The sequence below is a fragment of the Tachyglossus aculeatus genome, chromosome 3 (genome assembly GCF_015852505.1).
Source record: "Tachyglossus aculeatus isolate mTacAcu1 chromosome 3, mTacAcu1.pri, whole genome shotgun sequence".
Taxonomy (NCBI): domain Eukaryota; kingdom Metazoa; phylum Chordata; class Mammalia; order Monotremata; family Tachyglossidae; genus Tachyglossus; species Tachyglossus aculeatus.
This window is the reverse complement of record NC_052068.1, coordinates 24,967,370-24,983,182: the sequence shown is the minus strand read 5'-3', so window position 1 is coordinate 24,983,182 and position 15,813 is coordinate 24,967,370. Positions and strand designations below refer to the sequence as shown.

At 43.6% G+C, this 15,813-nt stretch overlaps 1 protein-coding gene across 15 annotated transcripts in view; it reads right to left on the bottom strand.

Moving 5' to 3' along the window:
• Positions 1 to 3,161: 3,161 nt before the first annotated feature.
• The window catches only part of SORBS1 (sorbin and SH3 domain containing 1), a 132,072-nt gene continuing 119,420 nt past the window's right edge, over positions 3,162 to 15,813 (bottom strand). For 9 of the 15 annotated variants that reach the window (XM_038743542.1, XM_038743543.1, XM_038743544.1 and 6 more), the window contains 3 exons: positions 13,284 to 13,342; positions 8,683 to 8,795; positions 3,162 to 5,758 (listed from right to left, as the gene is read on the bottom strand). In XM_038743542.1, coding sequence (XP_038599470.1) covers positions 5,691 to 5,758; positions 8,683 to 8,795; positions 13,284 to 13,342 — 240 coding nt within the window. In that variant the 3' untranslated portion in view covers positions 3,162 to 5,690. Of the gene's footprint in view, positions 5,759 to 8,682; positions 8,796 to 13,283; positions 13,475 to 15,813 lie in introns of all 15 variants that reach the window. The other 6 variants (XM_038743535.1, XM_038743536.1, XM_038743537.1 and 3 more) reach the window with 1 other exon arrangement.

The following is a 15,813-nucleotide window of genomic DNA, read 5'->3' as shown; positions in this document are numbered from 1 at the left end:
AGTGGTCATGGGTTCGAATCCCAGGTCTGCCATTTCTCTGCTGTGTGACCTTGGGCAAGTCACTTCACTTCTCTGTGCCTGTTACCTCATCTGTAAAATGGGGATCGAGACGGGACAGGGACTGTGATCAACCAAATTTGCTTGTATCCACCCCAGCGTTAGTACATTGCTTGGCACACAGCGCTTAATATTATAGTTATTATTATCAACATTCCCCCCACCCTCAGTGTTTATGTACATATCCTTATACTTTGCCATTTCCCCTATCTGTAATATAGTTTAATGTATTTAAATTCCTATTTCCCTCCCTAGACTTTAAGTAATTTAATAATTCTGGTATTGTTAAGCACTTTCTGTGTGCCAGGCACCATACTGAGTGCCAGGGTGGTGGCTGCAAGCAAATCACGTTGGACACAGTCCCTGTCCTACATGGGGCTCACCGTCTTAATCCCCATTTTACAGATGAGGAAACAGGCACAGAGAAGTGAAGCGACTTGCCCAAGGTCACACAGCAGACAAGCAGCAGAGCTGGGATTAGAACCTATGACCTTCAGACTCCCAAGCCCAGGCTGTATTCACTGCGCCATGCTGCTGCTCAGAAATCGTGTCTGCCAGTCCCACAGAATTGTAGTAATAATAATAATAATGGCATTTATTAAGAGCTTACTATGTGCAAAGCACTGTTCTAAGAGCTGAGGAGGTTACAAGGTGATCAGGTTGTCCCACGTGGGGCTCACAATCTTCATCCCCATTTTACAATCAATCAATCGTATTTATTGAGCGCTTACTGTGTGCAGAGCACTGTACTAAGCGCTTGGGAAGTACAAGTTAGCAACACATAGAGACAGTCCCTACCCAACAGTGGGCTCACAGTCTAAAAGATGAGGTAACTGAGGCCCAGAGAAGTCAAGTGACTTGCCCAAAGTCACACAGCTGACAATTGGCAGAGCCGGCATTTGTACCCATGACCTCTGACTCCAAAGCCCGTCCTCTTTCCACTGAGCCACGCTGCTTCTCGCCCAAGCGCTTAGTACAGAGCTCTGTCCACTGTAAGCGCTCAATAAATATCACTGATTGCTTGATTCTTGCCTAGGGCTACCGCACCACGGCAGTGGTATCCTCACACGTGCTCAGTCGTCCTTCGACGGTGCAGATTACAATTCCCAGCTATGCCTGCACATCAGATGGGATACTGCGTATGTATAAGGTATATATCACTGTACATATTTGAGTACCAAACATGCCCACGGGAAGATAAAAAAGAGCTTATCTGAATAAGCGTCCTGCCTTTTCAGGACTCGGCTCTGGCTGTTAGCTTCGGGAATGGGCTTTTAAAGATACATTTGGGTGTTTTTTGTTTGTGGCTACAGAAGGTTAGAGTTCTAAAAATCCTCTGGTACATTTAAGAATCCAGGATTAAATGTCTACTGATAGTGTCTACAGTTTATCATCATCATCAATCGTATTTATTGAGCACTTACTGCGTGCAGAGCACTGTATTAAGCGCTTGGATAGTACAAGTTGGCAAAATATAGAGACAATCCCTACCCAACAGTGGGCTCACAGTCTAAAAGGGGGAGACAGAGAACAAAACCAAACATACTAACAAAATAAAATAAATAGAATAGATATGTACAAGTAAAAGAAATAGAGTAATAAATATGTTTATCTTCTCAACATGGCATGAGAGAGGTACTTGTACATACCTATTCTATTTTGTTAATATGTTTGGTTCTGTTCTCTGTCTCCCCCTTCTAGACTGTGAGCCCGCTGTTGGGTAGGGACTGTCTCTATATGTTGCCAACTTCTACTTCCCAAGTGCTTAGTACAGTGCTCTGCACACAGTAAGCACTCAATAAATATGACTGATTGATTGATTGATTGATTAGCCTCCAGTATGGTATTACATCTGGAGAGACAAAATCACTTTTCCAAGAATAAAACCTCCGATACAGTGAGAAGCTGTGGGGTGAGACTGGGAGAAGAAAGCTAGTTGGGGAAAATCCAGAGGAAGCCCAATCTAAGTAGCTTGACCAGGGTTACGGTAGTTTCACAGTCTTTTAGACTGTGAGCCCACTGTTGGGTAGGGATATGTATATATGTTTGTACATATTTATTACTCTATTTATTTATTTATTTATTTATTTTACTTGTACATATCTATCCTATTTATTTTATTTTGTTAGTATGTTTGGTTTTGTTCTCTGTCTCCCCCTTTTAGACTGTGAGCCCACTGTTGGGTAGGGACTGTCTCTATATGTTGCCAATTTGTACTTCCCAAGCGCTTAGTACAGTGCTCTGCATATAGTAAGCGCTCAATAAATACGATTGATGATGATGATGATGATATGTTGCCAACTTGTACTTCCCAAGCGCTTAGTACAGTGCTCTGCACACAGTAAGCGCTCAATAAATATGATTGATGATGATGATAGTGTCAGTAGTGGAACACTGTAATAGTCGAACTAACATCACCCGGTTATTGGATGACCATTTGACAAAACACTGTCATCTGTATTTCATCTGGCCACCTCCCTCCTGAAATCCCTGGTACCCAAACTTCCCCCCACCTCTCGCCCCTTATGGTCTGGCAGCTGCTTTGCAAATAAAGTTGTGTCCATCAGGCTTGAACTCCTTCAAATAATAATAATAATGGCATTTGTTAAGTGCTCACTATGTGCAGAGCACTGTTCTAAGCGCTGGGGGGGATACAAGGTGATCAAGTTGTCCCACATGGGGCTCACAGTCTTCATCCCCATTTTACAGACGAGGTAACTGAGGCTCAGAGAAGTGACGTGACGTGCCCAAGGTCACACAGCAGACATGTGGTGGTTGGGATTCGAACCCATGACCTCTGACTCCAAAGCCCGTGCTCTTTCCACTGAGCCACGCTGCTTCTCGAATCTCCTCTTCACTCCCTCCCACCCCTACATCCTTTTCAATGTCTCTCTCAAGAGAAAGTCCCCTGCCTGTTATCAAAATCTGTCCCTCCTACTTGCGCTTCCCACACCCCATCCTTTTATTCTAGACTGTGAGTACTTCCCAAGCGCTTAGTACAGTGCTCTGCACACAGTAAGCGCCCAATAAATACGATTGAATGAATGAATGAATGGGGCTAAGGACATCCTGCCACCTCCCGAGTAAGAAAACACATACGCACACAACTCTGAATAAGGTTTATTAAATAATCTGTACAAGAAACAGTAGTAATTCAACCTTTCTATTTATTGTCAAATCACAATCCACTGCAATAAGAAAAGTAAATGAACAATAAATCTCTGTGTGCATACATATATGCGCCGTGTGTGTAATTTAAATGGCAAGGCTTAAAATTACTTGGTTATAATAAAGCCAGTGTCGCTATTTCTTTCAGGGTTTTAATTTCGAATTCACCGATTCTAACAGGACTAAACATTACTGTAGAAAACAGGAATGCAAAAGAAAAACGGAAGAATAAAACATAGGAAGATTAGGGTTACCTCACCCCCACAAATAGTGATAGTGTAAAATCTGCAGCCATTTAGTAACGGATAGCTTGTGCTACAATTCTTCTTGTGAAATTACACAGAATTCCTTCATTTAAATAAAAACGCCAAAAACTTCAGAACTGCCTTTCATTTCCTTTCATTCAAACTGTTTAAATTATTTTTCTATACAAGGTAGGTACATGGTCTATACAAAGTTAAATATACATATTTACAGTCCCACTTTTGAAGTATGCAATTTCTTCTCTTTCACTCATCTCAGAGAGACTGTAAAAGATAAGTATTTTTCCTTTTCCTTTAGACTCAGGAGCATGGCTATAATATCAAAATGTATTGCAAGTCATGCTATCAGTTAGTTGTACTTGCTGTTAATAAACCTGTATAAACACATCAGCATAAAAATAGGAATTTATATTACTAAATGTCTTATGACAAAACAGCAATTGGAAACTTTTGCTACTTGTTGGTAACACAGAGGAAGCAAGAAGTTTAACGCAAGTTCTAACGATCCTTTTTTCATATCAAACAGCACTGTTTTTGATTATGGGCAAATGTAACAAGCCAGTTGTTCTAAAGGTGTACAAATAAGTGTTGCTGGCAATACATGGAAATGTAGCTTTACATATTGGTTTGATTTTCTAGCTGTATTCAGAGGTGATCAAAATTACTTAATCAAGAAGCACCCCCCCCAAAAAAAAAATCCATGTCAATCATATTTTGTCAGTAACAGTTTGAATCAAAAAACCAGGGAAAACGTTGAATGTTAAGGTGACATTTCAAAATGAGTGCAGTCCTGTAGTGCTGAAATGTACACACACACGCACGCGCACGCACACATAAACACACTCTGATCCCCTAGCAAAAGAGAGACACTCCATCCCTCTGCAGAGAGAGAGCAAAGCCAAATTTTAGCCGCGACTGGGTTGGCGTCGGCAGCTGGGGAGTAGAAACAGCGGTGTGTCCATGTGGCGGTGGGACACTGGAAACTCGGAATTCCCTGGAAACGCCGGACACGGGTGGGACTGGTGGGCGGCCCTTGCGCGTTCAAGTAACGCTGTTTGTTCCCAAGACTGTGCCTTCCCGACGGCGGGCACTCCCAGCCTTCCTTTAAGCAATCACAGGAGTTATCTGCTGTCTCGGTGCCCACACTAGCCGCGATACTTGGATTGGCACCCCTGGGATCCTCGCATACGGCCAGTGTCTCTGGCATTCCGGCATGCGGCGAGAGCTAAAAGCTGCCCCCGGGCCTAAGTATCACAAGGTATCAGCCCTGTTTGCCACCCTTTCAGACTACACCTGACCACTGTGTTTTTGGACGGCCATACAATTTTAAATCACCTGCCAAACAATTATTCAAAATGAATCGGTTTCCACCCGCAGAGCTTTGCACCGTGGCACTTTAAAGTGCGTATCACAAAGGAAACCTTTCCAATGGAATTCCACCCAACTGGTAGCGTTCGCTTTGGGAGCCGTCAAGATGGAAAGGGACGGACCGCACGCTATCCCAGGAGCTACAGACACCTCTGACTTCTCTCCCACCCGAATCCAACCCGTTCTGTTCCTTCAACAACTTCAGCCGACTTGTCTCCCGAGCTGATACTTCATTGTCGGAGCCCCAGGGGTATGGAAAACGGCGGACGTGAGGCCTGGAAGGGCCAGGACGGATTCACAACTGGAAAACCACGCGAGGGCCGGCCGAGTCGGAGCCCGGGTCGAACCAGAAAGAGGCCGGGATTCCCAGAGAGCCGTGGGACCGAGCCAGCTTCCTGGGAAGAAAGAGAGCCTCGGGGAACTCCTGGATCCATCCCATAGCCCCACTGCTCTGGGCTTCGGCAGGGACCGAACCAGCCCCAGCGGCAAGTAGGGGAGGGGAACAGCTGGCCACTTGCCCCCCTGAATTTGACTTGACATCAATTCCAGGTGGGGAAGTAAAGGGGCAGAGGAGGGTCCTCCAAGGGCAAAGTCAATTAGCAATCCACTTCCTGTGTCTGTTCAGCAAACAAAATCTTGCCTCTCCGGTATTAAACAGACAAGTCCTCAGGTTCAATAAACACAACACTGTACTACATCACCTCAACTCCTTCACATGTCTTACTTCAACTTTTACATCCAACAATTTCTGAGTCCGTCGGCAGAGTAAAGAAATCCACTCATGACTTATACTTCAGCCTTCAACAACACCATCTTGGTCGGTTCTTCAGCCTTTTATAAATACAGAGGTTTCACGTAGTTTCCCGGGAAAGTACCAAATTGTCTTGTTCTTCTGGAAGTGCCTATGAAGAGAGACGTACATATATGACTAAGAGTATTACTGGAAGCTTCTTTTTTCTTCCCCTAAATAAACGAAGGGGGGAATTCTTTTTTTATTTATTTATGTTGTACCAGTGTATTGCTTGTCTGCTGGGTAAAAACTGCTTATTTAGTTTGAAGCCCAATAATTCTATCATCAATAGTATTTATTGAGTGATTACTCTGTGCAAAGCACTGTACTAAGTGCTTGGAATAATACAATACAATAGAGTTGGCAGATATTCACTGACCACATTGAGCTTACAATTTAGAGGGGGAGATGCATTAATATAAACAACTTAGAGTAAGTAATTTATAGATAGGCATATAGACTCTAGAAAATTCTAGCATCTTATACATTATTTGTGTACAATAAATTTTAGAAAGCCAGAGAAACACATCCCCCCCGCTTTACCTCCTTCCCTTCCCCACAGCACCTGTATATATGTATATATGTTTGTTTGTATTTATTACTCTATTTATTTATTTATTTTACTTGTACATATCTATTCTATTTATTTTATTTTGTTAATATGTTTTGTTTTGTTCTCTGTCTCCCCCTTCTAGACTGTGAGCCCACTGTTGGGTAGGGACCGTCTCTATGTGTTGCCAACTTGTACTTACCAAGCGCTTAGTACAGTGCTCTGCACACAGTAAGCGCTCAATAAATACGATTGATTGATTGATTGATGAGTCATCTCAACACATAATTGTCCTTTTTTTTGAACAGGCTACCACTGGTATATTACCACATAGAATAACCCAATTCGGGAGTCTTCCTTGGAGAGTCTTCTGTAAATGGCTTTCAAATGTTGTACGCTACAACACTGGTGAACAGGAGGAAGGAGGTGGGGAGGGAGGCAAGTGTGAGTCATTCATTCATTCAATCGTATTTATTGAGCGCTTACTGTGTGCAGAGCACTGTACTAAGCGCTTGGGAAGTACAAGTTGGCAACATATAGAGACGGTCCCTACCCCAAAGCGGGCTCACAGTCTAGAAGGGGGAGTCCTGCCCTCAGTGCGAAAATCCCACACCTGGCTAGTCTAAGAGTTGGCAAAGATGGAGGGAATGAACCCATCCGTGGTCCAAAGCTTAAACCAAGAAGCTGTTAGGGGAAGAGAGAATTTGAAGAAATTCTGTTGTGGTCAATGGAAATAGTACTGGACTGTGAACCAGAAGCCTTTCGTTAGGTCTGCCACTGGCCTAGTGTGCGTCTTCTTCAAATATGAAGGACAACCGTCGGCAAGTCGCTGAATCTCTCGGTGCCTCAGTTTCCTCATCTCTAAGACTGAGATAAAATAGATTGGGAGTCTTGTGTGGTACAGAGACTGTGTTGGGTCTCATAATCTTGGATCTTTCCTGTCATATACAAAGTATAATACAATGATGTACAAAGACCACTATGAACATATATTTAAATTACATATTATAAATTATTTATTCACATTAATGTCCATCTCCCCCTCTACACTGTATGTTTGTACGGACAGGGAACAGGTCTGCTAATTTTGTATTACACTCTCCCAGGTACTTAGTACAGTGTCCTGCACATAGTAAGTACTCAAGAAGTATGACTGATTGAATAATGATGGTGATCAGAGAAGCAGCGTGGCTCAGTGGAAAGAGCATGAGCTTTGGAGTCAGAGGTCATGGGTTCAAATCCCAGCTCCGCCAATTGTCAACTGTGTGACTTTGGGCAAGTCACTTAACTTCTCTGTGCCTCAGTTACCTCATCTGTAAAATGGAGATTAACACTGTGAGCCCCCCATGGGACAACCTGATCACCTTGTAACCTCCCCAGCACTTAGAACAGTGCTTTGCACATAGTAAGAGCTTAATAAATGCTATCATTATTATTATTATTATTATTATAACAATAATAATGCCGAGAATAACGACTACCTTCCTCCAACCGGTCAGTCAAACTGGACTTTCAGACAACAACTGAGGCAACACCATCTTGTTGCCTTAAACATATAGAGTGTGCATGCTACACTAGAAAGGGTAGATATAGCTTTGCAGGAGGGAGGGGAAAGGTGGCCTGGGGGGTATTGATCTGGCCACCCTAGCTGGACAATTTAGGTGGGAGAGAGGGGTCTTTAAGGCAGTTGGGAGGTCAGTCAATTCATGACTGACTGTATTTATGAGCAACTTTGAATGAAATGGAGTTGGATGTTTGTACGTATTTATTACTCCATTTATTTATTTTATTTGTACATATATATTCTATTTATTTTATTTTGTTAATACGTTTTGTTTTGTTCTCTGTCTCCCCCTTCTAGACTGTGAGCCCACTGTTGGGTAGGCACCGTCTCTATATGTTGCCAACTTGTACTTCCCAAGCACTTAGTGCCCTGCACACAGTAAGTGCTCAATAAATATGAATGAATGAATGAATGAATGAATTTGTGCTGGCTGTGCAGCTTCTGACTTTGTTACGGGCAGGGATTGCAGCTGCTAATTCTGTTGTACTGAACTCTCCCAGGCCCTTAGTACAGTGCTCTACATGTAGTAAGCGCTCAATTGACTGACTGATTCTAGCTTATAGCCAGTTCCGAGGCCCACCCCGGGGGAAATTTTCCTAGAGTCGTATCCCCCCCAGCGCTTAGAACAGTGCTTTGCACATAGTAAGCACTTAACAAATGCCAGCATTATTATTATTATTATTCCCCCTTGCTTCCATGTCAGTTTCAGAGAGAGGATGGTGGGGAGGGGAGGTGGAGCAGGGGTGACAGGCACCTCACCTGCCATCCCTCACTTAAGCCAGTGTCTTAAGCTCCTTGCGTCGGTACCTTCTCTGGAAAGCCTATATCATATGGGGAGATCGGTGCTTTTTTTTGCTGCTCATTTGGCCTTTACCTTATTTTCAGGGCCAATGCAGAAACAAACGTCAGAAAGTGCACTCACCAACAAACCAGCCGTCATCACATTTCTCCATGACATCAACAATATCTCCATCCCGGAGTTCCAACTCATCATCATTCTGAGGAATATAGCTATATAAGGCTTGGTAGCTAAATCTACGGGAGAGAGTGAGGGAGGGAAAGAGAAGGAGAGCGTCACGAGCACTGCGAACTTTGATATTTATGATTAGCGGTGGTCAGAGGTAAGTGGGGAACCTCCGACTAATGATTTCCTTCAGAAGGGGATTCAGAGTCAGACTGCGGTCCCTCCCACCCCCGCTACTGCGTGGGGCAGGGACTAAATCCAATCTGATTATCTTCTATCTACCCCAGTGCTTAGTACAGTTCTTTGCGCATGGTAAATCCTTAACAAATACCACAATTAATAATGGAAGACATTTTCTATCTGTACTACTAATATGGGAAATAACAGGGGCTATATCCAATCTGATTATCTTCTATCTACCCCAGTGCGTAGTACAGTTCTTTGCACATAGTAAATCCTTAACAAATACCACAATTAATAATGGAAGACGTTTTCTATCTGTATTACTAATATGGGAAATAACAGGGGCTATATCCAAACTGATTATCTTCTATCTACCCCAGTGCGTAGTACAGTTCTTCGCACATAGTAAATCCTTAACAAATACCACAATTAATAATGGAAGACGTTTTCTATCTGTATTACTAATATGGGAAATAACAGGGGCTATATCCAATCTGATTATCTTCTATCTACCCCAGTGCTTAGTACAGTTCTTCGCACATAGTAAATCCTTAACAAATACCACAATTAATAATGGAAGACGTTTTCTATCTGTATTATTAATACGGGAAATAACAGGGGCTATATCCAAACTGATTATCTTCTATCTACCCCAGTGCTTAGTACAGTTCTTTGCACACAGTAAATCCTTAACAAATACCACAATTAATAACGGAAGACGTTTTCTATCTGTATTACTAATATGGGAAATAACAGTAATAATAATAATAATAATAATAATGGCATTTGTTAAGCATTTACTATGTGCAGAGCACTGTTCTAAGCGCAAGGTGATCAAATTGTCCCAAGTGGGGCTCACAGTCTTAATCCCCATTTTACAGATCAATCAATCAATCAATCGTATTTATTGAGCGCTTACTGTGTGCAGAGCACTGTACTAAGCACTTGGGAAGTACAAGATGGCAACATATAGAGACAGTCCCTATGAGGTAACTGAGGCTCAGAGATGTTAAGTGACTTGCCCAAGGTCACACAGCAGACATGTGGCGGAGCCGGGATTCGAACCCATGACCTCTGAGTCCAAAGCCCGGGCTCTTTCCACTGAGCCACCTTGCTTCTCTGGGGAGAAAAAAATAGCCTATTTCCAGCCCTTTCAGAAACCCCAGGGCACCTCTTGGATTATAGGTGCAGTTTAGCAAGGCACACACTGACAATATAATTCTATTGATATGACACTAGCCAGTAGTTGAGGAAATTGTCTCCTTTCCCTTTCCCTTATTCCTCTTTTTATTCCTTTATTCCCTTGTCTCTAGACTGTAAGCTTGTTATGGGCAGGGAATGTGTCCGTTTATTGTTGTACTCTCCTTAGTACAGTGCTCTGCATACAGTAAGTGCTCAATAAATAGGATATAAATAAATATGATAAGCAAATAATAAATAATAAATAAATAATAATAAATAATAAATATTACTGTTATTATTATTACTACCCCAGCTCTTCTCACCCTGTTAGAAGAGACGGAAGGATGCAAACTCCATGAGAGCAGGGATTGGGTCTAATTTTGCACTCCCAAATTCTCCGCTTCAGCAGGCCCTCAATAAATACAACCGATTGAGCATGGGAGGGAAACAGGTTTGGGGGAGGGGAGGGCTCTGAGGAACAGGTAAAACCTGTGTAAACCTCATATAACGATTGAACAGGGAAAGAGGCAATAAAAGTATGTAAGACTTTCTACTGCCAGAACACTGGTCTAACCATTACAGAACCAGCAGGGCCTGGTGAAGCGAGCAGGGCTCGGGAGTCAGAAGGACCTGGGTTCTAATCCCGGTTCTCCCAACTGCCCGCTGTGTGACCTCTCAGTACCTCAGTTTCCTTAACTGCAAAAACTTTCCTACTTAGACTGTGAGCCCCACGGGGGACGGGAACCGTGTCCGGCCTCATTAGCTTGTACCTAGCGTAGTGCTTAGAACAGCGTTTGACAGATAGAAAGCACTTAAATACCATAAAAAAAAATTAGAGGTGCTTCTCTTTGGTACCGTGCTTTTTTCATTTCCGTTTCCACCAAGAGGAAGGAAGGAGAGCTGAAGAATGATGCTAGAAGTCATAAATGGTCAAATAAATAATAATAATAATGACGGCATTTGTTCAACGCTATGTGTCAAGCACCGTTCTAAGCACTGCGGTAGACTTGAGGTAATCAGATTGGACACTGTCTCTATATGCTGCCAACTTGTACTTCCCAAGCGCTTAGTACAGTGCTCTGCACACAGTAAGCGCTCAATAAATACGATTGATTGCTTGATTGATTGACACAGTCCCTGTCCCACATGGGACTCACAGTCTTAACCTCATTTTACAGATGAGGGAACTGAGGAGGAGAGAAGTCAGGTGACTTGTCCAAGGTCACACAGCGGACAAAGGTACATCTACCTGAGGAGTCATGCATCTCACTCAGCTGCTCCGGGCCCAAAGGCAGTGGAGGAGACAGGTTTTAAGTGCGGGTGGGGTCATGAGCTTGTTGTTCCTTGCTTAAGATGCATTGGGCAAAGTGACGGCAACTGAAACGGCCCAGGGATTTCAGCCAGGGCCCCCCCGCCAGTTGTGGGGTGCAGTAGTGGAACTTTTGAAAGTTCCTCATATGACTGCCAGAGATGCCAATTTGATCCCCCAGGCCTGTCGTAAGAATTAAGTTAATCCGTGAAATAGCCAGCTGTTTTTATTTTCCAAAACGTTTTCTCATCTGCCGTCTCATTTGTCTGCCCAATAACGCTGTGAGGAAGGGCAGGGAATGAATTATTCCCATTTTACAGAGGGGAAGCTGAAGCTCAGACAGACTAACCATTATATGTTTGTACGTATTTATTACTCTATTTATTTTATTTGAACATATTTATTTTATTTTGTTAATATGTTTGGTTTTGTTCTCTGTCTCCCCCTTCTAGACTGTGAGCCCACTGTTGGGTAGGGACCGTATCTATACGTTGCCAACTTGTACTTCATCATCATCAATCGTATTTATTGAGCACTTACTGTGTGCAGAGCACACAGTACTTAATTCCCAAGCACTTAGTACAGTGCTTTGCACACAGTAAGCGCTCAAGAAATATGATTGAATGAATGAATCACCTAATGAGTTATTAGCGCAGTACCAATCAGTGGTATTAGAGCGCTTATTGTATGCAGAGCACTGTCCTAAGCGATTAGCACTTGACTGTAAAATAATAATTACGGTATTTGTTAAGTGCTTACTATGGGCCAAGCACTGTTCTAAGCACTGGGGTAGATACAAAGGTAATCAGGTTGTCCCACATGGGGCTCACAGTCTTAATCCCCATTTTACAGATGAGGTAACTGAGGCACAGAGAAGTTAAGTGGCTTGCCCAAGGTCACCCAGCAGACAGTGCTCTGCACACAGTAAGCGCTCAATAAATACGATTGAATGAATGAATGAATGGTGGAGCGGCATTAGAACCCACATCCTCTGACTCCCAAGCCCCTGATTTTTCCCCTAAGCCACGGTAGAGACCTGTACAGGAGCTGAACTACCCCGACTCCCGTGGGCAGCTCTTTCACCCCCAGAATTTCTGACCCGCCTCACAGGCTGCCTGCCTGTTGCCAACTTGTACTTCCCAAGCGCTTAGTACAGTGCTCTGCACACAGTAAGCGCTCAATAAATACAACCGATTGATTGATTGATCTGGGTGAAGAAAGTTTAGGGCAGCCTTGCAGAAAGCTGCCCTAAACTAGAACCAACAGAAGAGTTGGCAGAAATGAGAAGCATTTCTAGAGAAACGCCAGAAAGCCCAGAGAAGCAGTGTGGTTCAGTGGAAAGAGCCCGGGCTAGGGAATCAGAGGTCACGGGTTCTAATCCCGGCTCCGCCACTTGTCAGCTGTGTGACTTTGGGCACGTCACAACTTCTCTGTGCCTCAGTTCCCTCATCTGCAAAATGGGGATTAAGAGACTGAGCCCCTTCCTTCCTCTCCCCCTCGTCCCCCTCTCCATCGCCCACATCTTACCTCCTTTTCTTCCCCACAGCACCTGTATATATGTATATATGTTTGTACATATTTATTACTCTATTTATTTTACTTGTGCATATCTATTCTATTTATTTCATTTTGTTAGTATGTTTGGTTTTGTTCTCTGTCTCCCCCTTTTAGACTGTGAGCCCACTGTTGGGTAGGGACTGTCTCTATATGTTGCCAATTTGTACTTCCCAAGTGCTCAGTACAGTGCTCTGCACATAGTAAGTGCTCAATAAATACGATTGGTGATGATGATGACAACCTGATCCCCTTGTATCCTCCCCAGGGCTTAGAACAGTGCTTTGCACGCAGTAAGCACTTAACAAATACCATAAAAAAAATGACTTACACATCTTGGGGAGTGTGACTCCTGTCGGGGGTGGTTCTTCGCTGCTGGGCTTGGGGTTGCTGAGAAATGATTAGAGATTGTTTATTGTCAGTAGGGGACACCTTGTGATGAAAGTCAAGAGGATGAGACACAGTACTGCAGTAATGAACAGACTTTTCGGCAATGTTTATGATCTCATTGCAAACGGCTTCCTGCGAGGTGGCCCCGGTGACATCCAGAAACCCCCATAAGACAGTCAACAAGGGGAAAAAGAGACAGGAAGAGATGGGACATTCCAGATGCAGCGCACACAAGTCCAGGAAAACAACAGAGTTGAAGATCCAGGTACAAAAAAAAATCCAGCAGTGGAGTGCAGAAGGGATCCAGGTGTAAGCATGGAAAAACAGGTAAGATACAGAAGAATTTTGCATTTAGTATACATATTAAAACAGGCAGCAGCAGCATAAGAGTCTGAAATTAGTCAGCAGCTGTTATAAACATCTCAATTTCAGTACAGAAAAATGCAAGTGAATACACCCCACCATGCACTAATCCATTTAACTCAACCCACAGGTAAATGGGAGGTCAGTGTTGCCTAAATCAACCTGCTCTTTTTGAGGGCCCCTTTCTCTTTCCTCATTTACGCAATTCCGCCCCTACCACTTGGAAAGCAAATTCACCCGCTCAAGAGTTTACTCTGCTTAATACGGACTCTCTTTGGAAACGTGATGATTTTATTTAGCAAGCGATCTTACCACATAGCTCTTTTCAGACTCTGTGAGATCTGGTCCTGTGCTCAATGAATGATGAGAAGGCTGTGATCACCAAGCAAATTATAAGGGAAACATTTTAGCAGACATTACACTGGCAAGAATTAAAATTAAAAATGAGATGCCAAACACACACCCAACACCAGATCCAGACACCGTGATATTAATGGAGAAGAGCAGCTTTTGGAAAACGGCTTGAACGCTGCAACATTATCGTAGGTTGATGCAGAAGGCAGATGCAATGGAGAAGACATTAGACAGCAAGCAACTGGGCAATGCGATGGGAAATTAGATACTGCAGATTCAGAGAACAGCACATTATAATCCGTACTGACGAGATATTCCGAAGCATTGGTTTTAATCTGTTATACCGGCCTTCCCACTCACCCCAATGCTTGGGAAAAGGATAGGCTTGTGGAGGGACTATTAGCTTGTAATGTCTAGGGTGGGCAGATCCTCTTTTGTATTTTGGTCTTACCTGAAGTGAAACACAAAGGGACCCTCAAGACCTTTTTCAGAGAAATTTTGCCTTTATTCAAGACCTTTTTCAGAGAAATTTTGCCTTTATTCAAGACCTTTTCCAGAGAAATTTTGCCTTTATTCTAAGGGCCACCAAAATTGGGAAGAAAGCTAAAAAAAATAATTTTCCTTACTTTCCAAAAGAAATTGAGCCCATTTCCAAAGTGCATCATTCCTTTCTGAATTTTTTTTCTCATTAGCACGCCGTAGCTTATAAGTGAATGTGGAAGAAACAAAGGCATGTATTGTTGTGGGCTCTTTCCCTCTCAATCTCCCTGTTCTTTTGGCTCTTTTCCAAATACTTTGCTTCCCTAAACCCTCCTGAGCTCTTCAGACCCCCTCCCCCACCCACCCACACTTTCACAATGACTACAAAAATGACTCCAGCCAAAGGAATGTGGGCTAACATACCAGGTCATTCAAGTCTTTGAAGGGACTCTGAGGAAAAGAGGCTGACCGGTGTACTTCGAAGACCAAAGAAGGAGAAATGGGCGTCTACGCAAGCACTTCTCCACTGTCACTCGCTGTTGGGTAGGGACTGTCTCTATCTGTTGCCAACTCGTACTTCCCAAGTGCTTAGCACAGTGCTCTGCACACAGTAAGCGCTCAATAAATACGATTGAATGAATGAATCTCAGTGGAGAAACCAACCCAAGGCCCAGTCCAGAAAGAAGTACGGAGCCCGGCCTGGATTTGCAGTCATCTTCCAGAGTGCACTACCTATCTCCAATTTGTACTTCCCAAGCGCTTAGTAGTGCTCTGCACATAGTAAGTGCTCAATAAATACGATTGATTGATTGATTGATTGATTATCTCCAGTTCCCACCCCATACTTCGCTATGTGGGCTCCTTCCCCGGGGGCCCCGGACCATCCAGTCCCACATGGCAGGAGGTGATGGGGCAGGAGCACCTTGGCTTTGGGAAAGTGGTGGCTCAATCAATCAATCAATCAATCAATCGTATTTATTGAGCACTTACTGTGTGCAGAGCACTGTACTAAGCGCTTGGGAAGTACAAGTTGCCAACATATAGAGACAGTCCCTACCCAAAAGTGGGCTCACAGTCACGTTCCTGGCCCCCAGGGGAACGTAGCCCTGCCCGCTGTGGCCTAGCGTGGCTCCACCCCTGGGCAACCTACAGTTGCCTCTCTTCTTCATAGTGATGGCATTTATTAAGCGCTTACTATGTACAGAGCACTGTTCTAAGTGCTGGGGAGATTACAAGGTGAGACTGTGAGCCCACTGTTGGGTAGGGACTGTCTC